The following is a 27,999-nucleotide window of genomic DNA, read 5'->3' as shown; positions in this document are numbered from 1 at the left end:
TTCTTCAACTTCAAACTTTCCTTTTTGATAAAGCTTACAGCTAGGGCTGGATCAGGTGACCCTGAAAGCCAGCCACCTAAGCCTGAATTGAATGTTAATATTGAAACAGTCCACCTTTGAGCCACCAGTATTTTGTAATCATTATCTAAAGTGGCATTAAAGAATCATAGGATCATACTACTACTGGTTGAAATTTTGGCTATTAAAAACTGTAACGATGTGAAGCTCTTATTTTGAAATAGTTGACCCGGAAATAGCTAGCCAGTTGGAGTGGAGCAGTGCCAGCGGCGGTCCTCACCCTGCCTTCTGTTTCTCGTCGCCTGTCACAGCCTTTGAGCAGCGTTCAAGCCCGGACAGACAGCAGTCCAATCAACGCTGCGGGGGAACTCGTTAGCCGGTCTGGTGGCACTTCCACGCACTGAGATGCCAGGAAAGTCGCGCTTCAGCAGTAGAGCTCGTCGAGGCTTTCGCTGTGATTTTTGAGAAGCATCTCTGTGAAAGATAGTACAGTTTGTCACCGTTAGCCGGCTGCACAGGTAAGAACAAATGGCAATTACACAAGCAGAGGCGGTTAAAGCCCTGCAACCGCCAGCACTCAGTGTCACCTGCATATATGTGGTATTCTCTGTTATCTTTGTGCTTCACATTATTAATATCCAGATGCTTATTATGTTGAGATTTTATTCATGATGCTGATGGTAGATATCAGGAATTAGCTATGTTATTAGAGCTCACAGCACAATCACGCTCTTTGATACAGATTTTTACCGGCAAAGACAGAAATTTGAATTGCATTTAAATGAATGCCACCCATCTACCAGTGATAATAATATTGGTATTCAGTTTACCTAATTTAAAAAAAAAAATTCTCCAAACTTGATTGTAATTTTTGGAGATCTTTCTTCCAAACATAGTGACAAATACTACTTGTGCTGCATGTTGTGTTGGTTTGGAACAAAGAGATGTTCACAGGTGAGACAGGTTTTTACCAACTCTGCTGCTGTTAACGTGATAAGTAAGCCACAAGGGAAAGCGGGAGAAAACAATGGTACACATGATGTATAGCATGAGATTGTCATGCAGACCTTCTCTCACAGCTTCTCGCCTTCAGTTAAAACTGAGCAGAAGTTTTAGGTACTACAAGTAAAATAAGGCTTCACACACTTCATACAAAGAACATCAGTTGTTTCATGAGGAAAATAATTAGACAATACAAAAATGTCCAAGGTGCCGTCTTCGCATGTCTTTTTTAAGAAGCAGCTAGGACACTCTAACTTACAAGACAGAAGTGTTCTCAGCATATTCTGAAAAATCTTTACATGAAAAACCTTATTTTTCAATCACCTATCTCACATAACTTTTACCATAACCTAAATGTATTTATTTAAATAAAAATATAAGCAGCATCCCAAAGTAAATGAGTGTAATGACGTGCCATTCCACGTCATTACACTCATTTACTTCATTACATAAGTTAAGCAAAGAGTTCCGTTCACAATTTTTCCTGCGCACAGTGATAGTCACCATCCCACTAACTCACTTAACTCTAGACGTTGCTAATCTAGCATTGGACTAAACTGTAATCATAATATTAGAAATGTAGAAACACTTAGAATAGCCCTTTACTGTCATTGTATCTATTCTGGAATAACTTGGTATAATCCATCATACATAACAGTTCAGTTAACATCCAGACTCTGCTACTGCAAACACTGACACGCCCACAGGCACGCCCACTCAGAAAAGGATTAATGGACTGTTAACTGTATTTCATGACATGCAGCTACATACATAACTACTCAATGTGACAGGGCTTTGTTTGTTGCTATTGCCGTTTCTCACCACATACACCGTCATGGCATCAAATGCCCACACAAGTACAGGAAAATTATACTTTTAGGCAGTGCTTAATTAATCTGAAAAATCTGTTAAGGTGAGGTTTATATTGAATTTCAATGTATAAAAAAAATTCATTTTTTAACTCTTCAGTTTGAAATTATGGATTTACATTACCTAAAAGCCAAACAGATGTAGAGCCACACACATGCACAGTAACTTAGAGGCTATAGCCAGACATGTTTATAGCACGGTAAAATTGTCATTAGCTGCAAATGATTTTAACATGCAGAGCATTAGCTGAACATTGTGCCCTAGCTGTCTGCTGCCTTGACCTGATTGTACATCCTTAGCAAACTGGAGACTGCAGCCACTGTGAGAATGAAATGTGGGACATCCCAGGTCAACCTAAAAAAAGGGTGACCATGTGATGCATTTCCTCCTCCATAGTTTCTTATTTCTATTCATAAGTAAGTAGGGCACCAGTAAGACACTTGGATAACTCCAATCAGCAGTGTTTGTTCAGTAGTACAACCATGCATATCAACATGTTACATATGACTAGATTATTTTCAAGTCAAATCAAATTTATTTATATATGTTTAAAAACAACTGGAGTTTACTAAATCATGATGTAAGTGTTACAGGATAGACAGTATCAGGAATTTGCTCTGGAAATCAAGACAAAAAAACCAACAACAATATTTTGCTTCATTTTAACAGTCTAAATTGTTCCTCTTTAGTCAGTCACAAGTTCTGATTGGCTGACTTTCATGTAGTTTCCATCAGTTTCAATGAGTACTAATATTTTTTTTGTAACTGAAATGTTTTTCTTTAATCCATCACCATCAGTCTATAGAGTATCTGTATTTCTCTTTAAATTCAGGTGTGAAAAGTCAGTGTCATGACTGGAGCTGAGACTGAGGATGATATTCCATTAGGTGAAAGGAAGACTGTCACAGACTTCTGCTATCTCCTGGACAAGTCCAAGCAACTCTTCAATGGGCTACGGTTGGTTGGAATTTACTTTGTTTTCTTCTGTCTGCTGGACTGTGTTTTCTACTCTAACATTGGTTTACAGTGCATTACTCTGGTGAATGGGTGCGTTGAACAGATACCCCTCAAGAGTGTGTTTTCACTGGATTATTCTGCAGCATTCGGTACCAGTGTAGGAAGTGGTGTGCCCTGTCTGTTAGAGGGGGTGGATTGATGTGTAGCTCATGTAAATTTGGAAATTTGTTATTTGATGGCTTAAAAAATGAATACAATGTAAACCATAAACATTTTGGGGTGCTTGCATTCATTTATTAAATTATAACTAAGAATGAAATGAGCAGAATATCATGTTAGTCAAAACAAATGTGTTTTAAACATAAAATCTGATATCCTGAAACTTCTGCAGGCGGATAAAATGAATAAAATGCATGCATATGAAACATTTTGTTAGCATTCTCCAAGTTTTTCTGCTTTTCTTAAAAGTTTGAAAAAGCTCTTTCTCTGGGAAGTTAAACTTCTTTCTTTTTACTCTGAGCAATACTTTTCATAAATTTCAATTTAGAACGCTCAGGATTTTCCTTCACAGACACAGTTTTGGTGCTCACGAAACCCAAAACACTATGTTTAATCAAACATACAGCAGCTGAAGAAGAAACCTTCCTGGCGGTTTTAGCAGTGGTATATTGCAGAGTTGCTAACACTGGCTCACTTGCCTTTGCTTTGCACAGTGGAGTATTTTGTTTCCTTTTGGGTCGCAGATCCACAGCTGCTGTTGTCACCTCCTCACATGCTTTAAACCCTGGTTGTACTAAATGATGCATTTTGGTTCAAATGCTAAGACCAGTTTCCACCTATTGCATTGCTATTTCATTCATATCGTAATATGACTTTCTTTTTTTTTTTTTTTATCACATAAAAATGTATACCAGTATTATCTTGGACAGTAGGATTGTGGCACGACCTGGAATGTGCCACATTGGTGGCTTCAGTAATCTGTGAATGTTGCCTTTTTCGTAATGTTTTTCATGGCTTCATTCAGATTGAGCAATGGCAGGAATGGATAGACCTGTGTTACACACGAGTAAGATGGATAGTCGTGTGTTTATTTCATAAAAATGGTGATGATTGTTATTTAAATAATTACAGGCAGCAATCTATAAGGAATCTGGATTATAAAATATTAGCTAAAATTATAATGAATGGAGTTAATGATGTATGTATCATTATTGATAAAAATAGACTTGTAGTCTTCAGATGTGAGGTAACTTTAAGAGAAATTGTATATACTGACAATGACACAGGCTTCTTTATATAGGTTTGCATCAAAAGAAAGCGTTTATGTTTCACATTCCTACTTGTAGACAGTGATAAAGACATATGTGAATTTTCATAAAAGTCCATTGTGCAAGTAAAAGTAAATGGCTTTTTGAGTGAACCTTTTAATGTTTCCAGTGGGGTGAAACAGGGATGTCCTTTAGGCGTTTTCCTGCATGTCTTTGCTATTAGTCTTCTGCTGAAAAAATGAATAAAGGTTCCCGTTTTAAGAGATATAATCTCTGTGATTCATCTAGAGTGAGAGCCGTGGCTAATGTTGACAACATCACTAGCGATCTCCAATCTTTAATATCTTTCTTATAAACTTATATCTTGGAAACAGGATGGACAACATTTATGCATCAACACAATTAACTCATGCCACTTATGGCTATTTGTCGTACTTTCCTGATTTGGAGTTTGAAACATTTTATAACTGAAGCAATTATCAGCTGAGCATTGCTGACCTATTTACACTCTTTAGAAACTAATTGTGATTGCTATAGAGTGCAAGCCATTTTAGTGGATTTATTTCCACCCGTTGTTGGAGTTTGTCCCACTTGCATTTTATGTTCCACCTTCTTGTTATGCTGCTTCTTCTCGTCCGCAATGTCAGCTGACAGAATGATCATGGACATAAATCAAAGATACCAACTGCGCTTTTATTTACATTTTACAAGTGAGATGATCACTTAGAGAGAAAGCTAGAAGCAACATGATGTCTCTATGATGTTTCTACTCATATAGTGCCCAGACTGAATGGTTGCTGCAGCTTACTGAATGTTACAGAAGGAAAAAGAAGTGTCCCTCACACTCTGAACAGAACTCCTGAGATCAAGAAGCAGTACTGGTCCTAGATTTTTCACTAAGTAATTTATTTATAAGCACAGAAGTAGCCTTTTCATTTCAGGCATGAGTTAGGCAATCTACTAAAAGGAGGACAAATTAATATGTCAAAAACAGGCAGACCCAATTAGACGGCAGTCCACATCTTAATAAAGTTACTGTTACTTTGTCCCGTGCATTAAATCACAGCAAAAGTAACTACTCGCGCTTTTTATTTGCAAAATTGTTACTGTGGTTTGTTTGTTTGTTTGTTTCGATGGGACTTAATATAAATACAATGTAACAACAGAAGAGGATTTTATGCTGCAGACTGGGATTGTAACATCTAGCCCTTTATTGAATCTAAAAGTGCCTTTTGTGTTGGGTCTGAACACACAATAAGAAAGGAAGAAATTTTATCAATAACACTACCCATTCTGGGTGAGAACCTGAATGTTAAGATGTTGCCAAGCATGTACAAAGCTGTCATCAATACAGCAAAGCTTTAAAGCGCTTAAGCGTAGAAGCTCTTTGGTTTGTTTACACTTTTGTCTTTTGTACACAATTCCTTACATCTAGAAAAGATTCTAAGATTAGAGTTTGCTGTTGGAGTTGTAAAAAAAACAACAACAAGAAACTGACAAGGGTCATGCTGCTCACAACAATTCAAAAAATGGCAAATACACACACACACACACACACACACACACACATCACCCTGACTGAAGCCTTGGCCTTACTTGGCTTGTTTAGGTTGCTTGTTTTCTTTTTGTCATACACGAAGCAAGATATTGTAGTTTACACTTAATCTAGTCCTCAGATGCATTCCTAATCACATTTCTTTTGGATTTGTTTCTTGCGATATTGTTAGAGTGGCTATCACAGCTTCAGAAAGCTTCAGAAAAACTGTTGAATAAACAGAGACTGGCCATCTGGAGTAGCAGGAGTTTTCCTGCTGAGTTGGTAAACCTGCCATTTGATATAAGCCAAGCTGGCCAGAACTGACACTAAGAAATTGAGTACAAAATGGGGCCAGGCCCCCGACTGACATGGATATGTTGGGTACTCCCAGTTTTTATGAAAAGTTTCAAAGTTAACTTGCATTTACTTTTCCAATAGTAAAATTTTAGCTCATATTGCCTTTTGAAGCCTAGTGACTCTGTTCTGCTGAATGAAAAACTGACACAGATATAAACCAAAGCCATGACCGATGTTGGTGCTTCATTTTGCTATTTTCAAATGTACTCACAGTCTGCAAAAGCATCCCATTAATAAGTTAAAGACTGAAAGGTGTGAAAAGAGACGTGCTCACTCCAGTCGTTGCACCGGAGAGCAACTTGGGGTTTGTATCTTGCCCAAGGATCTTTGGCATGCAGTCTCGTACAGCCAGGGATCTAGTGATTGTGGTTAATGGCTGGAAGTTGGGAAATCTCTAAAACATCCCCTAGCCCTACTGTTTGTTTTTCTGTGTTTCTGGTGGCTTGGCACCATATTTTTGTTATTGATCAATGTTGGTAAGGTAGGCTGCCACTGTTTATGTCTAGTTGCTAATAGAATGTTTTTTATTTCAGCTTACATCTGGGATTTTAAGATGAAAAGAGAAACATAATACTTTTCAGACACAAGTTATTGTGTTATCCTGGTAAATTAATACTTTCTGTTAATTTCACAGACAGGCAGGACTGAAAGTGCCTGCTTCCTAGCTCTTACAATAATGCCCATCATAACTTCATCTTACTGGATAAAACAGATTAACTTTTAGGACATAATTTATTTTATTATTTTTTTTAGAAAAGGTGATAAATCTCAGTATATGTTATTGCAATACTCATACAATAATCATATTGTATGTTTAAAAATTATGAGTGAAGTATTGTGAAAGTGTCTTATGAGCTAGATAATCAGCCAGCCATCCTTTTGTACCCTGGTGCCTTCTGCTTGTTTTGTTCTGAGATGAGAGTGACGCACTGGGTTTGTGATGCATTTGTCAGGGCTAACGCTGCCTTTTGGTCACATTTGAATCATTGACAGAGGGAGCGGGTCATCAGGTCAAAGTTAGGATTTAGAGGGCGCACAAATTCAGAGTATTGTTGAAATATGAAGCACTATTGTTAAACATCCAGTTTAATTTCGGTTGTTCACCATTCACTGTAGTAATGTTGGCGTGTGAGCATTGTAAGAAGAGATCAGCTAGGATCAAATTTAATACCATCAATATATTCTCATATGTGTGTATCAGAATACACTAATTATGTATGCTATCCATGTAGGGGTTTTTCTCAGTTAATGTGCATTTATTGTAGTTTTCTGTCTTTAGTGCATGGTGATTTTATGAGAATAAAAAGTGTATTTTAAGTTTACCTTGAAAATTTAAAAGCTTGAAAAGGTTTGAAAATTAACTATAGCTAATAACAATGTGCAGCATGGTGTCATTTTCTTTACTGTAATTGTTAACCTGCTTTAAAAAGCTGTTTAGCACATTTTACTGGTTGAATATTGGAGCATGGAGAAAGGAAAATCTAATTAATAGCATTCATTAACATTTTAAGGTAAGGCTTTAAGCTGCCCGGTGTGTGTGCCCTTCGAGTGATAAGACAAGGATAATTGTAAGCTGAACATGTGAGATATCCTTGAGCTTTCAGGAAGGGATATGCTGGATTTAAAACTCAAGACAAACAGAGAGCATCTTTGCAACACTAAATGTGGCTTAATAATCACTTTTCTCAAAAACCAGTCACTGGAAGGCATCGTTGCAATTGAAAAAATAGTTTTCAAATAATTACTGAGCTCTGGGTAAAAAGACGCCCCATTTCTGTACAAATTTGTATAATGTGTGTTGCATGTAATGGAACAAAAAGGTCATCGCTTTTCCTTGAACAAAAAAAGTAACTGGGGTCACAAAAAGCACCAAGAGTGCTAACAACTCTGTTTCACGAATGTTTTCACTGTTCTTTTTATTGGAGTTTGTTTGAAAGGCTGAGCGCAATCAGTTGAATTTTATGTGTGCTTTTCTTGCCTTCTCTATCCTCTTCTATGCTGTCTTTTGCTGCAGAGACCTTCCTCAATATGGACACAAGCAGTGGCAGTCCTACTTTGGACGGACCTTTGACGTCTACACTAAGCTATGGAAATTCCAGCAACAACACAGGTTATTTTTTTCTTGTACCGTTTAAATACTTGAATGAAGAATGTTCTTTTTTCTTTCTAAGGGTTGGTTTTATCATTGTCTCAATGTTAAGTTTGACATCTTTGTATACTTACTGACAGGCAGGTTCTGGACAGTCGGTATGGACTGAAGAGATGGCAGATTGGTGAAGTTGCATCCAAAATTGGACAGCTTTATTACCACTACTAGTAAGTGACAGGGCCTCCTAAGTCATGTATCAATGTTTTGCAGCATTATTAATATGACTAAGGATAGGGTAGTCATCAGGTAGGATACATGTGTTGTTGCCTTTTGAATGAAGTGGACTGCTTATTGGAGTCCCAACATAGGGTCCCGAAAATTCCATGTCTGTTTAGTATCAGCATACCTTACCTAACTCAGATGGTGGAAGACGACGGTATATTTTACTGTTTTCATGAAGACTTGCCACTGATTTTATTTCAGCATCACGTACATTCTTTGAGAAAATGACAGTACACTAAAATATCAAACACTAACATAAAATGATTGTTCTTGGCTGGCTTAGCGATAGCATGCTGTCTGTGCAGGTGCTTGCAAAGAGCTGAAGTTGTGTTAGCAGCACAATGCAGCTGTTACTGTATTGGATGCAGTCTCCACTTTATCATCGCGCAATTTTCTTTTTGTGCAATAAAAACAAAAAATTATGTCCTTATACACGCCACAGCCTGCACCACTATTTTACTTCTCCTGCACACAAACTGAAATCTTTCCCATCCCTACTGCACCTAGAAGGTTTTTTCCAGCAACCGTTAAGGGAAAAAAAAGAACTGGCAAAGTGTTGGGCATGATGAAATTAGCCACTTCTGCATAAGCAGGAAATGTCCAAACATTGTTTTTACAGCCCACAATTTGCCCATATTTATCCACTTCTTGTTACTACTTTGAGTATTCTAGTCATTATAACTTTAAGTATTGCATTACTTAACTGCAAGCAAGCAATGTTTATTTATGTAGAGCTGTTCAAATACAGAACTCAGAAAGTGCTTTAGAGAATGTAATCCAAATTAAAAATTAGGGGAAAAACAGAAATCAGTGCTTTGTGGAAATTCCAACTAGAAAAGGTTTAGAGCAAAGAATCTCTAGACAGCTCTACTGTAAGAAGATAGAAAAGAGATCACATTAGTCCAGTTTTCACATCTTTATGTTTGTTTGTTTGTTTGTTTGTTTGTTTGTTTTTATCATTGAAGTAAAACAGTGAATACATGTTAGATCTGGTATGTTATGAAACTTTCAGAGCTCTCAGGTAGCCTCAAACAGCTCAGCTCATTGTCCCTGGTGTCTAAACTAAACACAGAAAAGCAAATGAATGCTGCTGCATTCATTCAATTTATCAATTACCACTTGCAGATTTGTTTAAAAAGATGCAAATTTGAAATATGTATTCCTCTTTGTTGACAGCCTTCGTACCTCAGAAACAAGTTACCTGAATGAGGCCTTTTCATTCTACTCAGCCATTCGTCAGCGCTCCTACTACTTTCAGGTCAACAAAGAGGACAGGTAAGCTCCAGATATTTTTGTTAAAGTAGTGTAAGTTGCAGTTTTTGTAAGATGTCTTTAAACGTTATGTATAACAAGCCTGTTTAAATTTACCTTATTAAGAAATGAGATCATACTACGAAAAACTCCCAATGAAGTTAGTATGATTGCTGATTCAGAGGGGTGTACTACTTTGTCAACTATGTGTGAAAGTGGCTTTCTTATTACCTGGCTGGGTCACCATGGTGACTTATGCTCCAGACATAACCTGGTTAGGAGTAGGTTATGTTTCAGTTTAGTCGTCTGGAACCTCCACATTTCACTGATTTTTTTTAATTTGCACCATGTTTTAAGTGCAATTTAGGTTCCCTGCTGGGCAAACATGTCTCAAATGTGCAAGTTGTTGCCCAGCTGTAAATATATAAATGTTATAATTTATTATAATCTGCTGCCAAGTCTCTTTTACACAGTTGGAACTGCAGCTACTAGTAACCTAGAATGTTTAAAATGATCCAGTTTAAGCTTCAGAGCTCTAACGTGCAGCTATCACATTTGATATAAACAGCAGCACCAAGATTTCCCTCAGCGTTGAAATAATTAACTGGAATTAAAATGTCTAATTTTTTGCTCGTTAGGCTAAATCCCAAGATTAATGAATTTCTGCAGCATTAAACTCTTGTGCTATTTGCTCTTGTACTGTTATATTTTTAAGTGTATAACATTCTTTATAGATTTTTATCTCCATTTAATCATTATTTGATATTGTGTCTGAGCGGACTGGACTGCACTCTTGGGGATCATTTAAGTGTGTAAGAGTCATATTATGTGTGAAACTCACCTTTTTATGTGAGTGTGCACGATCTGATGTCCTTTTTTTTCTAAAAATGAACAAAATTTCTCTTTTCACGCTCCTCAGAGTGTAGATATTTACATCAAATATTTGTTGAAAAGACAAAAATGTTTATTGGAGCCTTAAGAAACACAGGGTGAACTATTTGGTGGCTCCAGTCAATTTAATAAACACGGCTTCAACTGTGATAGTGCTTTATGTTGATTTGTTTGTGTTTGCACGCTCATATTGTCTTTTCTTGTCTTTCATCAGGCCTGAATTAGTAGTGAAGAAGCTTCGTTATTATGCTCGCTACATAGTCGTCTGTTTACTTTTAAACAAGATGGACCTTGTCAAAGTTTTGGTGAAGGTATGGAAGCCATATTGTTAGTACTTTATATTACTGCTTGGTATGCAGGGTTTCAGTCATTAGGTAACAGTTTTAATAATGAGGTACATTCACATGACTATAATTACAAAGTGATAACTTTGTATTAATGTGTATATCGACTACTAATACTAGAATGAAAGGCATGTTATAGAGTAAAAAAAGGGGCCAAAAACAGCTAAATAAAGGAAGAAACAGTCAAAGTGTACCTATAAGGGAAAACCATTTTGTAATAGTCGAAACTATAATTTGCCAAGTGTAGTACCTGTCTACAGTCCACTCGATACCTTCAAAGTTGAAGATGCTGTATTATAATGCTTAAAAAAATCCCCCCTTATATTTTAAGTAGTCTTTTCGTTTCAAAGTAATGAACAAATATTAAGCTGAATTGGGTGAGGAGGAAAAGGTAAGTGTCTTGGTTTTGGGCTAATAGTTTAGTAGTTAGTAATGAGGCCACTCACATCAAGAGGGTTGTGCATGGTCTTCAAAATGTTTAAGTAGGTTGTGCAAGTTGGAGTAGTATCTACATGAATACCATAAGCCAAGTTTTCTTATGTTAAGCCTTATCTTTCTCAATTAAACAAGTCAAAACACAACAATCAATGTAAATCCATTCACCTGTCAGTGTTTTTATTGTTTTTGCTGAGAAGTGTATTTTCTTAATTTGTAATAGAAAGTATCTTATCATTATTGGGTATGTTGCTCGTGTTGTCAAAGATCAACACTTTGTACATGTTGAGGTACCATTAACAGGTTTTGCAAATCTCTCTTTTAGGTTCTCTCTTTTTTTTAACGTTAGAATATTTTCTAGATCTAAGGAGCTGCAGATATTGTATTGAATTGTGCTAATATTTTGGGTTTTTTCTCCCTGTAAATGTGAATGAGGTAGTCTACTTCATGAATTTTGTTCACGATTTACTTTTATGATTGTGTACAAATTCAAAACTGTTCGTTTTTTTTTCATGACACCACTTATTGCTCTTCCTGCCTATCTGCCATCTGCAGGAGTTATCTGAGGAAATTGAAGACTACACACAGCGTTTCAACACAGAGGACCAGTTGGAGTGGAACCTGGTTCTGCAGGAAGTGGCAGCTTTTATAGAGGTAAATAACCCTCCAAGCGTAATACTGTTTGATGTTATTTCATTATGTTAGTATTTTATTCATTATGGTATAATTGTCATGTTTGTGCACATACAGTGAGGTAAACAGAGAAGTCTCTGTTCTTCCTCTTGTCTGCTGGGTGATATACTGGATCCGCACTATTTCTTCAACTGCTCTTCTTCAATTGTTTGTCTGTAACAGGCAGATCCTGTGGTAGTTCTGAACGACAACAATTCTGTCGTCACCATCAGCAATCGGCTGCAGGAGGGAAGTGTGCCTCCACTGGAACAAGGCATGGTGGTTGGGCAGCTCATCCTTGCTGACGCACTAATCATCGGCAACAGTAACAACCAGGTTCTAACCCACTAAATCTGATTCATGGTTTCTCAAACTTAACACACATCAGCATGAGCAGCATGGTGGTGCAATGATCGGCACTGTTGCCTCACAGCAAGAAGGCTTGAACCCTGGCTGGGGTCTTTCAATGTAGAAGTTGCATGTTCCTCAATGTACCTTTGTGGGTTTCCTTTGGATACTGCATGCATGTTCTAGTTAAATGTTATTTGTAAAGTGCCTTAACTGGGTACTAAGACTAGAAAAGCAATATATTTCTATTTCCACAATTGCTGCAACTCTTTTCAGAGAAAACTTGAGACATTGACTCTTAAGTAATATGGATGGATGGATTATTTTATTATTTCATATATGTCCTCTCTCTGGGCCTCTGATCTGATCTTTTTCTGCTTTCTGTGAAGTTTACACTAACATTCAGTTTCTGAAGTGCTGATAGTATTTGCACTGCTCACTCCTGGCTGTTATGACCCAAAAAACTAAAATATTTGTCAAACTTTGTAGGAGAAGATTACAATATAACCAGTAGATGTTTTTGTTTCATTTTCATTATAACTGCAGCACTGATTTATCTTTGAGGGCTCTCATTTTTCTGTGTATGGCAAACAATTATGTTTGTGTGTGACTTTGAATAATTTTTCAAACCACAATGAAGGCTGAAACAGTAACTTGATATATTAATATTGTTTTGTCATTTATTTTAGGTGAAGTTCAGTGAGTTAACCATAGATATGTTCCGCATGCTTCAAGCTTTGGAGAGGGAACCAGTAAACCTGGCCACACAGACCTCCAAGCAAGGAACGATGGTGAGTGTCAGGCACATCGTGTAGTGGTAATAATGGGCAAGCCCCCCTCCTTCCTGCTTACCACTTGTGGTGCTGTCCATGTTGGCCCGATCAGTATGGAAGCCTTCCACAGATGCATTGTCATCTGGAATATCCTGGTTAATCCATGACTCAGTGAAGAACATCAGGCTTCTCTGACTCCAGGCGAGTGCTGTTGGCTCATGCAGCTTGTTTGCTAGCGACCTAACATTCCCCATTATACTACATGGGAGACTCGGCTTAAAGCTCTTCATTGCTTGAAGCCTCCACCGTATTACCGTCTCCCTCGTGCTCTTCTATCCCCCACCTCTGCATCCATTTCAGCCACAGAGCGTGTGGTGTGTAACTGCCATGCCGCAATCCCATTCCTCAATGAAAGTAATAGTTCTGCGGCAACAAGGAGAAGAAAAACTTTCTCAACCCACATGTTTGAGAGAAAACTATTGAAAACAAACTAACATGCTACAATAATAAGTAAAAGACAAAGAAAGTAAGGAAAAAGTTTAAAGTACGGATTAAAAAAACAGGAGCAACTGAAACAGGCTGCATGCTGGTTGACGCATGTCCATCGTGTGAGTCTCTGAGACTGAGCTGGAGCATAGGATTTATCCACAGCACAAACTGTTCCTCTGTATAAACTGTATAGATTTGCACAAGAACACATTTACTGTCCAATCCCAATCTGCTTGTCTGTTAATGAAGATACTATTACTGTACCACATGTATAAATGCACAAATGGCTTATACATAATGTATAGGGATGATAAAACCACATAATACACCTGTACACACAGCAGTGTGCCTCAGCCCCTGGCCTAGAAGCCTTTTGAGTTCACTTGCATTTACATAAGGTTTTACAATCTTTTGTTTACACATGCAATGTTTTGTGTGATGTTTCTCCACAGGAACCCAACGAAAAGCCAGCGAAGAGAGAAAACCCTCACAAGTATTTGCTGTATAAGCCAACCTTCAGCCAGCTTTTTACTTTCTTGTCTGCCTCTTTTAAGGTCAGTATGAACTTTAATCGCAGGTTTCCTCAATAAATATTCAATAAGTTGAGATTTTTATCTCCAAGATGTATTATATATTTACATTATTTGCATTGTTAATATTTATATTCTCACTTCTTTCCACTGCTATCTGGGCATTGTTTTCAAGTTAAGCTCATAAAGGGAACATATATATATCTACTCAAGTCAGTAAATCAGGTAAATCGGTGGGATTGGATTGGGCATGATTGATGTCAGCCCAAACAAATCCATGGAGTTTGAGGAATCATCTGTAGACCTCTGAGTTAGGATGGTATCGAGGTACAGATCTGAGAAAGTGTGCAGAAAAATATCTGCAGCATTGAACGTCCCAATGAGCAAAGTGGCCTCTATCACTCACAAATAGAAAAAGTTTGGAACCACCTGAACTCTTCCTAATTGTGGCTTCCTGGCATTCGGGGTAGAAGAACCTTAGTTGAGGAGGTGACCAAGAACCCTATGCTCACTCTGACAGAGCTCCAACATTGCTCTGTGGAGAGAGAATAACCTTGCAGAAGCACAATCATTTCTGCAGCACTCAACTATTAAGGCCTGTGTGGTAACATGGCTAGATGGAAGCCTTTCCTCAGAAAAGGCACATGACAACCCACCTGGAGTCCTTCAGGTGCCTTTTAGACCATGAGATACAATATTTTCTGTTCTGATGAAGCAAAGATTGAACTCTTTGGCCTGAGTATCATGTCTGGAGGAAACCAGGTACTGTTCAGCACTTGGTCATTACCATACCTATAGAGAATCATGGTTGTGGCAGCATCATGGTATGGGGATGTTTTTGGCACCAGCAACTGGGAGACTAGTCAGACTTGAAGGCAAGATGATTGTAGCAATGTACATAGATATCTTGGATTGTAATGTGCTCTAGAGCACTCTGGACCTTGGTCTGGGGTGAAGGCTCATCTTCCAACAGGACAGCGACCCTACGCACACAGTCATGATAACAAAGGAGTCACGGCCCAGCCAGACCCTAGACCTGAATCCGATTGAACGTCTCTGAAAAGATCTGAAAATGTCTTTGCCCCAACCCTTCCTGTCCAACCTGAGCTCGAAAGGTTCTACAAAGAAGAATGGGAGAAACTGTCTAAAAAATGGGTGTGCCAAGCTTGTATTATCATACTGGTTGTGAATTGGCACTATATAATTTCAACTGAATTGAATGGATTCAGAGTTTTTCGGTTATCATGCGCTGTAAATTATTTAAGATTAGTAGTTATAGTAAAATGAAATACTTGAATTTGTGACTTAATTTTTTATCTTACCACTTTTATTTCCAGGAGCTACCTGCTAACAGTGTTCTGCTCATTTACCTGTCAGCTACTGGAGTCTTCCCTACTGGGCATTCAGATTATGAGGGTATGTTTTTGTTTTTCTTTTGTTGTTGTTGTTGTTTTGTTTTGTTTTTTGTCTGTAATTTCATGGAATTTCTGAATACGATAATAGACCGATTTGGAGTGGAGATCAGTAATGTCATTACAGCTGTTAGCACATGTTTGTGGTAGGAAGTAAAAGTGAAAATACGTGAAAGAAATCTGATGAAATGTCTTGAAAAAGTCAAAAATGTCTGGTTCATGAGACAGGCTTCCAGGTTTTATCTGATGTAAAGTTTTTAAAAACCATTCAAGCAAAGTCATGGATGTAACTAATAACAATAAATTAGAGACAACAGCAAATGCAACACTGCCATTTCAAGAGTTTTTTGTTATAGTAGACATGTTTGCAACACTCGTGTCCTTCCTTCCATTTTCTTCTGCTTATCGGGGGCTGGGTCGCAGGGGCAGCAGTGTGAGCAGAGAAGCCCAGATTCTTTTCTCCCCAGCCACCACCTGCAATTTATTCGGGGTTTCCTAGACCTGCCGAGATGTATAATCTCTCCAGTGTGTCCTACTGGTTCTACCCCAGGGCATTCTCCGAGTAGGACATACGCAGAACACTTTAACCATAAGGCATCCAGGAGGCGTCCTTGTCAGATACCCGAGCCACTTCAACTGGCTCCTTTCGGGGAGTAGCAGCTCTAATCTGAGTCTCTCTCAGATGGCTGAACTCCTCACCTATGGAGACTCCAGCCACCTTTTGGAGAAAGCTAATTTCCCCAGATTCTATTCCCAATCTCGTTCTTTTGCTTGTGTCCATGGGTCAGCTTTGGCTTCATTAACTGGTAAATCACCAGCTTCTCTTTCATGTTCACTTCTCTCTTCATCATGTACCGGTATAATGTCTGCATCACTGCAGCTGCGGCTCCAATCTGTCTGTTGATCTCCTGCTCCCCTCTTTCCTCAATTGTGAACACATCGTGCACAAAAAGCATAGCTGAAATTCTGAGGTCACCAAGCTGGAAGCCTTTCACCACTTGGCTACACCTCGATATTCTTCCCATAAAAAGTCTGAACAGAATCGTGACAAAGGGCAGCCCTGAGAGAGTCCAGCACCCAATAGAAACAAGTCAAACTTATTGCCGGCAATACAGACCAAGGGACTGGACTCCACCCTGACTCACACAGCACCCCCTATAGGGTACCATAGGGTTATAGTCAAATGCCTTCTCCAAGTCCAAAAAACACATGGAGACTGGCTGTGCAAACTCCCACAGACACTCGAATATCCTCGAGAGGATAACGTGCTGGTTCAGTGTTCCCAGACACAGAACAAAACTCGCATTGTTCCTCCTGAATCTTGGGTTCAATTAACGGACAAACTCTCCTTTCCTTTGGCATAGACCTTCCCAGGAAGGCTGAGGAGTACGATGCCCCTATAGTTCCCTCCTGAGTCGCCTCACGGTTTGTCCATCCAAAAATCTTTTTCCATGGCTTCACCGCTCCCACACCACAGTTTGTTCTGCTCGGCCTGCTGACATCAACTGCCTCCAATGTGTTACAGGCTAATCAAGCCCAACAGGACTCCTTTTTCAGCTTGATGGCTCCCTTTATGGATTACCACCACACCAGGCACCAATCACTTTGCCGCCACATCCTCATGTGGCAGCCGCAACAAAGGAGATCTAGAATATGGATGGGAATTGATAAGAATTTAGCAATTCTGATTCCGTTTTCAACTTCATTTAACTATTTGGTTCCTTATCAATTCTCATTGAGTCCCCATTGGCTCAGTTTTGAGAGTCACTTCCATTGCTAAGCAATATATCAAAGACATATAGGTATTTCCCCTCTATGTTATGATCGGGGTTGGGGGTCATTATTTAAAGTTTATTACAATTAAAAGTAATATAGTGCATTACTTAATTACTCCCAGGAGAAAGTAATTTGTTACACTACTCGTTACATTACTTTTGCATTTCACTTTAAAATGACCTGAAATGCATTGTCTTATAATTACCATATAACAATATACAACTGAAATCAGCTGTTTACAGCAAGTGCAAATGAAACCGTTAAGCAGGATCGATAGGCAAGCACGCTAACAATTAATAGAAATTGAACTACTGGGAACTGGTTCTCAAGTCTCATCCCTAATGCAGAACAAGGTCTGTTCAGACTCAGTGTACTTAGCCTCTCTTGGAATGCTGTTGAATTTGTACCTCAGGTGGTTGAAGATGTTGTGGACAGTGGCTTCTACCAAGCATTACCAATGCATATTTATGACCGATACAGTCTTTTCGAGTTACACCAAAGAAGCGTCTAACCCTTTCCCACAGGACCATATGATTTTGGAGGAGTTCTCACGAATACAAATCGAGATGTGGTGAATGGAGAGACGGTGCAGAAGAGGAATCAGGCCCAGAAGGAAATGCATTGGTGAGAATTTCCTAGCAATACTTCTAACTTTGCTTTGTTTATTCAGTTGACAGCATCTAAACCAAAATCAGAGGAAGTGATTTTACCTATTACTTTTACTAATAAGTAAATGACTTTCAGGCTTTCGTGCTGAAAGCCTGACTCTAAATATGTTTACATAAGTCATAATGTGTGACAGAGCTTACTAAGAATCTATCTATGTTACTTGAAAAGTGCAGAATCTCACTGAGGGTTTGCTGAGTTACATTTGCTTGGCATATTGCAGCCTTCATCCAGGAGACTTATTCCCTTTCACCCGGAAGCCTCTTTTTGTCATTGTGGATTCTTCAAACAGCACGGCCTACAAGGTATGTAGGTTAAGACCTTCCATTTCAGAGACGTTTAAATGGTGAGGAATTGTTGATGGGCAAATGGAGGGAAAAATGTGATGAGGGAATCTGTTCTCACCTCACCCTGTGAGGTGAGAACAGAACACAACTTAAGCCCAATCAGCATAAAAAGAAATTCGCTCACTATGCATCACCTTGTAGTTGGCAGCTGAACACTAGTGGACATATGGTTGCATGGGAGATACTCTAATTCAGGGGATGTGCAAGTTATGATGACAGGGCCAACTTGAAACCTGTAACTGAAAATGTTTGTTAGGTCTTTCTCATGCCTCCTTTATAAATTGCATAAACAAATACCCTATCTTATGTCAATTAATAGTTTTCTTCACTCCATTAGTAACAAGTACTTGCCTCAAAGTTGAGAATAGTTTTATCTGTGTGGATACCACCACATTGCATCACTACTAGTGAAATGCAACGTGAAGTTTACATCCAAAGTCTTTTGGAAAGAGGTGAACTGACAAAAGCTTGTGTTGTCCAATATGAAAAGATCAGTAATTTTCCGGTTCTTTGGCAAAAAATTTGCTTTGTGGTGCAACATAAAGACGCCTCAGCTGGAATTCTCTCATAGACTGTGTATTCTCCTAATGCAAGAATCTAAAATGTACGGCAACCTTATTGATGCAGGTTGAGGCCATATGTAGCTGTAGGATTAAACTTGACTTTTATGTAGAGATGGGGGGAAAAAGTGAGAGCACTTGGACCAAGACGGCAAGAGAAAATAATTTATGGTAATTTTCAATCTTTATAAATTGTATTCCTTTTGTAGAATGTTAGGGGCGAATATTCATGAGTTTCCAGGGATGTGCACATATTGTGTCCTAGCAGACTAATCAACACTGTTGTTACTAGTCAGTACCAGAGTTACTAGTGGTTTAATCTAATTGTTAAGTTTTAATTGGTGCTCCAAAAGGTCGATGGCCTCTCTCTTAGCGATAGGGTGACGGCTAAAGCTGTCGCCTCCTTGACAAGGTGTTCAGACGGGCACGTCCTACTAGGAGGAGGCCCCAGTGTATATCTGGGACACACTTGGAGAGATGGCTCAATGTTTCCCAGGATAAGTTGGAGGAGGTGGCGGATCGTGGAGGCAGGACTTCTCTGCTCCTCCCTCCACGATCCGACTTCAGATAAGCGGAAGAAAAATGGCTGCATAACTTGTTGTTTTGTTATTTTAGATTTGAACTTTTATTGAAGTGGCTGTCATGGTGCGTGCATCATTCATAAAGCATGGCTCAATGTGCCACACTTTAATTACATTTGAATAGTTTTTTAGTTATTCATTTGTTACATTTTAGTAATGAACATCTTGTCTCATCTTACGTAGATTTACATACATAAATTTAAATTAATATTTCAGTGTTTCTTAGTTTTAGACGAGGGGGGTCGAGGTAAGAGTAGGGATTTAAAATGTAGGGGATATTACTGCTAAAGGGGAGAAAGTGATGCTGAGAATGAAGGTGTATGAGAGAATCTGCTCATGGGTTTCCTGACCAAATGTGAAGCTAATTTTTTGCCAAAGTCGAAATATTTATAAATTGAGCAGATGCTCACCTCTGTTCACATCACACAGCACAAGTTTGTGTCAGACGTTCAGCTTTTGTATGGATGTCCCTCAATCTGTCTTCAAGATAAAAATGTCACTAGTGTCCACAGCAGATATACTTACAAACAACAGTGGCACCTTTGATATATTTCCATAATTAAAATGCTTGTTTCTGTCTTTGTTTTATTAGAATTTTACAAATCTATTTGGCCAGCCCCTGGTGTGCCTACTATCACCTACGGTATATCCCAAGAGTGTACAAGGTGGGTGTCACTGCAGAACCGCACTCCTTTAACCAGAAGACCTAAACTAACTCCATCTTCGTCTGTTTGCCTAACTTCCTCTCTGTGGCTCCGCTGTCTGAGTGTTTTGGTTGAAAGAGAAAGAGGCTTTTAGTCTAATGTTAGTTAGACAAAAGTAAATTCTGGACTATTTGTAGCAGCTGATTAATCCACATTTAACATGGGTGTCATTGGTATCTACCAGTATTTTATGTGTGGTAAAGATGCTGCTTTCAGTGGAAGCTTTTCAGGCATCGAATTTACTTTCATTTTACAATGTCTCTCCTTCACCTGTTTAGATCAGTCTCAGCGTGGGAGTCTCTTCACTCTGTTCCTCTACAGTCCGCTCTTGGCTTTCTCCTCCGTGTGTGGCTTAAACAGTGTGCAACGAGGTCTTTGGGAAAGAGCTCAAGAATTCCTTCGCAAAGTGTACCGTGACATTGGGCAGATGCTAACACGATCGCGGACCATAGGTATGTTATGGAGATTAGCATGGACTATGAAAGGGTTACTGTGACGACCCATGTGTACTATATTTGTGACCATCAGGTGAGCTTTGTAGGTCCCTCCATGAAAATAAACTTCTCTCTTTCTTGAGAAGTTTAAATCTATGGTGGATTTAAGGCTGCACTGAAATAAATTGTGATACATTCATCTTCTGTTGATCGACTTATTTACACATTGTTTAATGCAGATCAAGCCTTTTTGCAGTTCTTTGGTGACGAGTTCCTGCGGCTGCTGTTGATCCGCTTTGTGTTCTGCTCCGCTGCACTGAGACTGCATAAACTCTTTCGGGTAAGTCTGCTTTCCTTAAGGAGCCACATTGTTTAAGTTTATATGCCAAAAATGCACCATGCATTTCCACAAACCAGTGTTTCTTAAGCACTTGCAGTAAGTCGTATTTATGCATCATCAGGAAGTCATGTCATGTCAGCAAATACTCAGTAAATGAACCCACTAAAGTCCCCAGATTATTACAGGTTTACAGTTATTGATTATTTTAATAATCAATATTTTAATATTGATTATTCCATCGAGTAACTCAATAAAAAACACTTTTATGTTATTATGGGGGCAATAATAAATAAATAAATAAATAAATAATGAGAATAACAGATGACTTTCAAAATAAACTGCTATTTTTTAAAATTTTATAATAGTTTACCTGCATACAATAATTTTTTAACCTTCTCATTGCTATTTAAATCATGTATTTTTTAAATTTCTCGTAAATGAAGGAAACTCTTCTTAACACTTAAACCTTTCATTCTCACTTTAGAGTGAGAACCCTTCAGTGACCACCAAAGTATTTTTGTCAGGTAGCTAAAACACAATTTGGATGTTTGTGTGCTTGCAGGAATCTCAGAGTTTCCCAGAATCCTATCCAGAGCTCCCCAAACAGGACACAGTGGAGAGCAGCCTTCTACAGAAGCATATTTTGGAGCTGGCGACCATGCTGGACGTGCAGAGCTTATTTTGGGATGATTCACTGGAAGCCTACTAACATCTTCACACAGGGCAGTATGGCGTATATGTAAATACAGACTCCACTGCCAAAGCCCTCATAGTCATTTTGTTTTTTAACAGGTAATGAAAAAAAAAAAAACCCCAACATGCAAGTTCATGTCCTCCATGTAAGTGTTAATGTCATGCAACAGAAAGATGTTCACATAGTTTCTTCTCATAAATTCCCCATTTTGACTCTCATTGGCTTGCCTGGTAAATATGTGCAACATAAGAGTAAAACAAATGAGACGCTCCACGTTACCGTTCAACTTACTAGTTCTTGTTTATCAGCTTCTAACTTTTTTCATCACAGCAGACTATCATCAAGATGATAACAGCCTTGGTAGTTTGTTGTAAAAAGATTTTTCATCATTTATTAACGTAAAGGAACAAAGAAAGGAAACATTCTTGGCAGCTTTCATGTGGTTTTTGATCCACCTGTAAAAAGACAAGCATGGTAGAGCTAAAAATGCATCAGGAAATGTAACAGTTATTACATGAGCACATTATTCACCAAAAATATTATTAGTGCTGGAGTTTTGTGTTTGCCAAACAGCGCTTGGTGTATCAACTTGCAGCACGCTAAAGGTGCATGAGGTTTTGTTTCGCCACATGTTGTGGGTTAGTTATTCGCTTTCATATCATTAGCAAACTAATTCGGAGACTTTTTTTTCCAGCCTTGTGTGACGTGATAGTGCTTCATTTCCCATTTCACTGTGCTGTACTTGCATGCTAAAAAAGGCAAAGACGTGTGTCAGTTAGTTGTGTGCTCCAAAGAGGATGCTCCACCACACAAAAGAAATTGTAGATGTTCAGATGACTTGGAATGAGAAAGTAAAGGGAAGTAGTGCATGTGTTGCATGGGCCTGTACAGTTTAGTTAGTCAATCGGTGAAGACAATCTAGTGAGAGATGGGAGAGGTGGTGACCTGTCAGAGGTTCAAATTGTTGTGCTTTCTGATAACACAGATCGTTACTTTTATTACTGAAATGGCTAGGCACCTGTTATCTTCATGATGACAGCATTAACGTGTGGCCTGCCACCTAATCAGAACATCCTTAGCTGCTTTCTTATAAAGCACAAGAAATACCAGTCGTGCTCCTCTCGCTATGTCCTTAAGTCATTGTTGTCACCATACTGGCTGGTGGCTTTTACTCCTTTAAGCTCAAAGATGGTTCCAGGCAACTTTGCACCGCAGGAATTCAGGGCTGCCCCAAAAGTTTACTATGAATGCAAATAAAGGAAACCAAAATAGTCACTGTTTGTTTATTTATCAGGATCCTAAAAGCAAAACTTATGGCTTTCTGGATGAGCTTTGTTTCTACCCTTGCCTGTGGCCCCAAGCTGCAGGGAGTGACTTTAGAGATTATAGCCCAGAGCTTCCTTTAAACCAACTCTGGTGTCTCGTGGCGATAACCCGCATTCACACTGGAAGTGATTCATACCAACATATCAATGAGAAACCACAGAAAGCGAACAGTATTTAGTGACTATGGGCGAAAAACATGCTGGTGACGCAACTTCCAGGTGAGCGACTTAAATGACCACCAATGAGAATGAAGAATACTGTTGATTGACAAATGACCTGGTATTAAATACATTAGAGGCTCACCTAAGTGATCGGGCATCAGCTTCAATGCAATGTGCAACGAATGAGTCAGTCAGAAGAGCCTCAGAGTACGGCTTCTGCTCCTCCACATCGAAAGGAACCACGTGAAGTTGTTCCAGCATTTGACTAGATGCCTGCTAGGTGAGGTGCACGTCCTACTGGGAGAAAAAACCATGACAGTCCCAGGGCCCGCTGGAGGGTCGAGCTTCCCTGCAATCTCTGCCAAAACTACAGCCTTCAAATCCTAGACCCATAGATGGATATTAGAATCCCTATTAGCTGTGTCTTAAAGGAAAGCTAATCTTAGTGGGGTCCAAACCTACATTAATATCAAATCCATATGAGACCTTGCATAGCACAGTACTAAAACTTCATAAAAGCATACATAAATGTATAAAAAGAGCAATTTGACATATCTGCGATCAGTTATGTTAGTGTCTGTTGCAAATTTTGCACATTTGTTTGTGCTTTAAAAGCATTAGATTGCTACGTATAGACTTTGGCTTTTGTTGTTGAAATCTTAGAGTTTAACCAGTGAGTGAGTCCCCAGTAGGTTGTAAGGGCTGCTAATGCAGTAGGTTTGTTAGCGATCCTGAAAACTGTAGCAGTTCAGAATGAATACTAAAGAGAAGGCTGCACTAGACCAGCCTGCGAGTTCCTGCAGTGGAAAACCGCCTCCCATTTGCCATTAAATGTTTAATTCTCAATTCACAATCTGTCTCTCACAGAGGCTTGGAGGAATTTTAGCTCAATTTTACCTCCAACTTATTGGTAGCTTTCTTTGTTTGATTATTTAATTGTCTTTTAGAGAAAACGTTTGATGTTTTTGGTCACATTTCAGTCGATTTTAAAAATCCTGAAGGATTCACAAACTGAAATGCATTCATTGTTGATTTGGTCTTTTTATGTGATTATTTGTGAATAGAAGTGTGTATGTATATATATATAGTATATAACATCACCAACCAGTTCCATTGAAACCTCTAACATCTAAGAGGTATTAGCTAAAAAGTAAAATTGTCTTTATATTCAAACTTTCAGTATTACATTGGCTAATATGCATGCCTCATATCTTTAATGTAGCGGGGCAGATGTAAAAGGTCCAAAGGTTTATCAGGAACTGCTGTCGATTTATTCCTGGCAGCAGCAGCAGGGGAAAGTGACTGCACATGGCTGCTGAAATTTAACTGCACTTGTTGAAATGTTGGAATGATACAGCAATGCAAGAAGCAGCTGGTTGAAATGACTTTTGACTTTGTAGTGTTGATTTTTTTGTTATTGCCACCATTGGAGTGTGCACACATGATGTATAATAGTGTTGCGCAGAGATGTGTTTGTTCAGTATTTTGCAAGACTATGTAATCCATAATGAGATATGAAGTTAAAGCGAGGAGGAGCAACATGGTAAAGAGGCCAGTTTGTTCTTTGACCATTTTTCTCTAGTTACATTCCAGCTTTCCGAGGATGTGAAGAGAGGCAGAGGACGAATGTTTTCTCAGTGTTACATTTGTCTATGGAAGTCAGCTGTTTCTACATTTTCTTTTCTTTTTACCGTAATGTGTTTCCTGTATTGACAGTTATGACATTTAAAATATTGTAGGCTTGCACTTTATGAGATTTAATGTTCTTCTGATCTTGTTAGTTGTTCTTTAGTCCAGAAATTGAAAAATACTTTCATGTTGTTGTTCTTCATACCAGCCCTACACACTGGTGACCTTCTTTCTCTTGAAGAGTAAAAGTTACGTGGGTCACTGATTTTAAACTTTTCATCTTTTGTCATATTTTAATAGCAGTTGGCTGTATTAAGTAGGCAGCAATAACATGTCATTTACATGTGTGAAAAAGAATGAGAAAGATTTCTGTGGTGCTCAAACGTAATGCTGTTGGTGAGGATTGCAATACCAATGATGTTTTCTAACACTTTGTATCAATGGTACACAGTAAATCCTCAAACACTGCATACTGACAAATTTGTCAGGTACTATTCCAAAAGTCTTGTTTCTGTGTTGTTATAACTTCTTACTGTACATTCAGTTCTCAGAGCTCAAAAGATCTCTGAAAAGATTCAACACTTTGGCCTGCTGACACAAAATTAGCATTTTTCTATTGGAAAATAACCCCAAACACAAACTGCTGCTGCCCCTTTCATCGGAATTATAACGACGAAACCTGATAAATAAAAGAAACAAAGAACATAACTTTGAGCTTCTGTTAACCGTTGGTGGAACTTCTGTTTCTGTTGTTCATGTTCAAAACATCACCACAAATGCAACATTTGTTATGTAGCAGCACTTGGATCATTGATGCAAACAGTGTGTATTATTTAAAGTTGCCTCTCACAGATGTTTCCTGAAACTTGTTTTTTTTTTGGGGGGGGGGGGTTCATGTTGCAGTCAATTTTATACTACTCTCCCCAGCAGCATATGAAGCATGGTGCGATAACATGTTTATAACATTCTGTATGATGGAAATGGGTCGTGAGTCACATGATTTAATGGCTATGTGAAGACTAGATTGTTAAAATGTTTTTTGGTGCAATATTCTCGATTTAAATTCACTGCACAATTTTTTTTTTTTTTAAACAATAGAACAAAAAAAACATCAGTAGTTCACACAAAATAACAGCTATGTTAAATAAAATGTCATGTTGTGTAAACAAGGTACTAAAATTGTATCACTAAAATAGCTTCTGCGAACAAAATATTAACAAGCTCATCTTGTATGATATGTATGAATTTGTTTAAATAAGGTAGCTTGTGAGAATGAAATATTTACAGATTATACAATTATGCAAACAACATGTTGCAAGTTGTGCAAACAAATTACTAAGAAGGTGGATTCTGTGAGACGGATGGAACTTTTACAGGCATAATATGACCAAGATGACTCGTGTGGGAAACATCACTGCGTAAACGAGAGACTGTCACAGTACATGCTTTACATCCTTTACATCCTTTGGTCAGTGTTTTTAGGAGGATTTAAATACTACCAGCAATGAACAAAAACAAATGACACATTATACACTGCAAGTCGAAATGTAAAAGCAGTGTGTTACAAGCTAAGTACACCCTATGATTCGGAAACTCGTAGAACCACATTTAACAACAATAACTCAAAGTAATCAGAAAGTCCCATCACAGCATTTTAGTCAGGTTGAGGTCTGGACTTTGACTTTTTTCAGTTATTCTGTTATAGATTAACTGCTGTGTTTAGGATTAATGTCCTGTTGATGACCCAATTTCATCCAGGCATTAACTGTCAGACAGATGGCTTCACATTTAAATCTTGAACATTTTGGTATACAGAGCAGTTCATGCTCCACTCAGTGACCGCAAGGTGCCCAAATCATCATCGCTCCACCACCGTGCTGACAGTTGGTCTGAGGTGTTTGTGCTGGTGTTCTGAAATGGAGCTCTTGGGTTTGTTGCAGTGTCTCTAAGCATTGCACGGTCTCACCGTGGGTTGAATTTGGTGGCATATGCACGCTTGGAAAGATTGGCACGTCTTGAATGTTTTCCACTTGTGAATAATCCGTCAAACAGTGGACAACAGATTGTTTGGAAATGGCCGTTTAACACTTGCCAGATTGATGGGCAGCAACATTTTCTTATTAAAGATCATTCTTGATGTCTTTCCTCTTTGGCGTTGTGTTAACACACCTGAATGCTCAGGAGCAGCAAACTGCCTAAACTTGAGCTTATATAGAGGTGCTCACACTTGCTGATGATCAGATAATCAAGTGAATTTGATTAGCAGTGCCTGGCTGCTGCTTGCCATCTTAATTCCTTTTGAAGCAGTTAAAGTGTGCCTACTTTTTCACACGCTGCTTCTGCATTTGACACAAAATGTAATATGTGGTGCGTTATGTTGTTGTTCATTACTGCAATGAATTTATCAGAATGTGTAATCTGCAGGATTATACAGAGGATATTACTACTGTAAACTAAAATGGAAATCTAAACCCTGAAATCTAACTCTATTCAAACCACAAAAGACTTTTTATTCCTTTTCTGCTGTCATGTTGCTGTCATAATTATCTGACATGTTGGGTGTTCAAGGACTACAAATGTTCAGCGTTTTGTGACATAAATTTGCCTTATTTTGAAAAGTTTCACTCTTTTATTTTCCAGAATTCACACGGTCATATATTTATATTTTTGTTGCAATCATGCCAAATCAGTCCATTTCAAAGTAATCAAAGTGAAAATGCACAGAAGATGCAGTGATTTTTGAAGGCCAGCCATGGGGGTGAAATCTGCCTAGGCAGTATTAGAATCCAACAGAGCACAAGAAATAAACTTGTTTTTGACATGGACGCACAAAGCCCCAACTCCACGTCAGCAACCTGCTAACGCACGTCACAAATAACTGCCAACTGATCAATTCTGATTTCTTCCCCAGATGTGCAGGGGTCCTTTCTACTGTTTTCTACTTGTAAAATTGTCCAAAAGATGGGAGCACCCGTCCTTTATACCCACATGTGTCACATGCTTGTGATTATCAGTGTCAAAATGTCAAATGTATTTTTAATATTTCTTTTAAAAAAAAAAGAACAGATGTTTATCTGTAAGCAGCATGTTTGTTTAGAGTAGGAGGTGCCAAAGACTGGTGTATTCTCATGTTCCCATCTTAACAATGATTAAAATCAGTTATTGTATCAGATGTTGCTTTTTTCCCCTCTGTGATGGAGCCAATAATGAAAACAATATTTGGCTTCATTAAAGGAGTGTCCTGTGTCACAACAGA

General features: G+C 38.5%; 1 protein-coding gene and 1 pseudogene across 2 annotated transcripts; both read left to right on the top strand.

Annotated features, from left to right (window-relative positions):
• The first annotated feature begins 241 nt into the window (after positions 1 to 241).
• Positions 242 to 27,999, top strand: scai (suppressor of cancer cell invasion). Of its 2 annotated transcripts, XM_084936174.1 has the most exons (17): positions 242 to 536; positions 2,723 to 2,847; positions 8,024 to 8,119; positions 8,239 to 8,325; positions 9,557 to 9,655; positions 10,737 to 10,833; positions 11,857 to 11,955; positions 12,157 to 12,309; positions 13,011 to 13,112; positions 14,036 to 14,137; positions 15,451 to 15,529; positions 17,826 to 17,925; positions 18,191 to 18,272; positions 20,048 to 20,120; positions 20,438 to 20,611; positions 20,833 to 20,933; positions 21,496 to 27,999. In XM_084936174.1, exons 2-17 carry the CDS (start codon positions 2,741 to 2,743, stop codon positions 21,640 to 21,642), a joined length of 1,698 nt encoding a protein of 565 aa, XP_084792300.1. In that variant the 5' UTR covers positions 242 to 536; positions 2,723 to 2,740; the 3' UTR covers positions 21,643 to 27,999. The 2 variants fall into 2 exon arrangements, with proteins under 2 accessions (XP_084792300.1, XP_084792301.1); XM_084936175.1 differs by lacking the exon at positions 242 to 536 and having other exon boundaries at positions 2,732 to 2,847; positions 8,243 to 8,325.
• Positions 14,144 to 15,444, top strand: LOC146384255 (uncharacterized; annotated as a pseudogene).

This window comes from Perissodus microlepis, chromosome 7 (assembly GCF_051167445.1).
Source record: "Perissodus microlepis isolate ML-2025 ecotype Zambia chromosome 7, ASM5116744v1, whole genome shotgun sequence".
Classification (NCBI taxonomy): domain Eukaryota; kingdom Metazoa; phylum Chordata; class Actinopteri; order Cichliformes; family Cichlidae; genus Perissodus; species Perissodus microlepis.
The sequence above is the reverse complement of the archived record's forward strand: the minus strand, read 5'-3'. Positions and strand labels throughout refer to the sequence as shown.

What these genes read in the sequence shown, in the direction of transcription:
- scai (XM_084936174.1), top strand. Translation starts at nt 2,741, where the DNA reads ATGACTGGAGCTGAGACTGAGGATGATATTCCATTAGGTGAAAGGAAG. An exon ending in TCTTGTCTGCCTCTTTTAAG is followed by an intron (nt 14,138 to 15,450) that starts GTCAGTATGAAC and finishes TTTTATTTCCAG; the next exon opens with GAGCTACCTGCTAACAGTGT. An exon ending in TGGGCATTCAGATTATGAGG is followed by an intron (nt 15,530 to 17,825) that starts GTATGTTTTTGT and finishes CCTTTCCCACAG; the next exon opens with GACCATATGATTTTGGAGGA.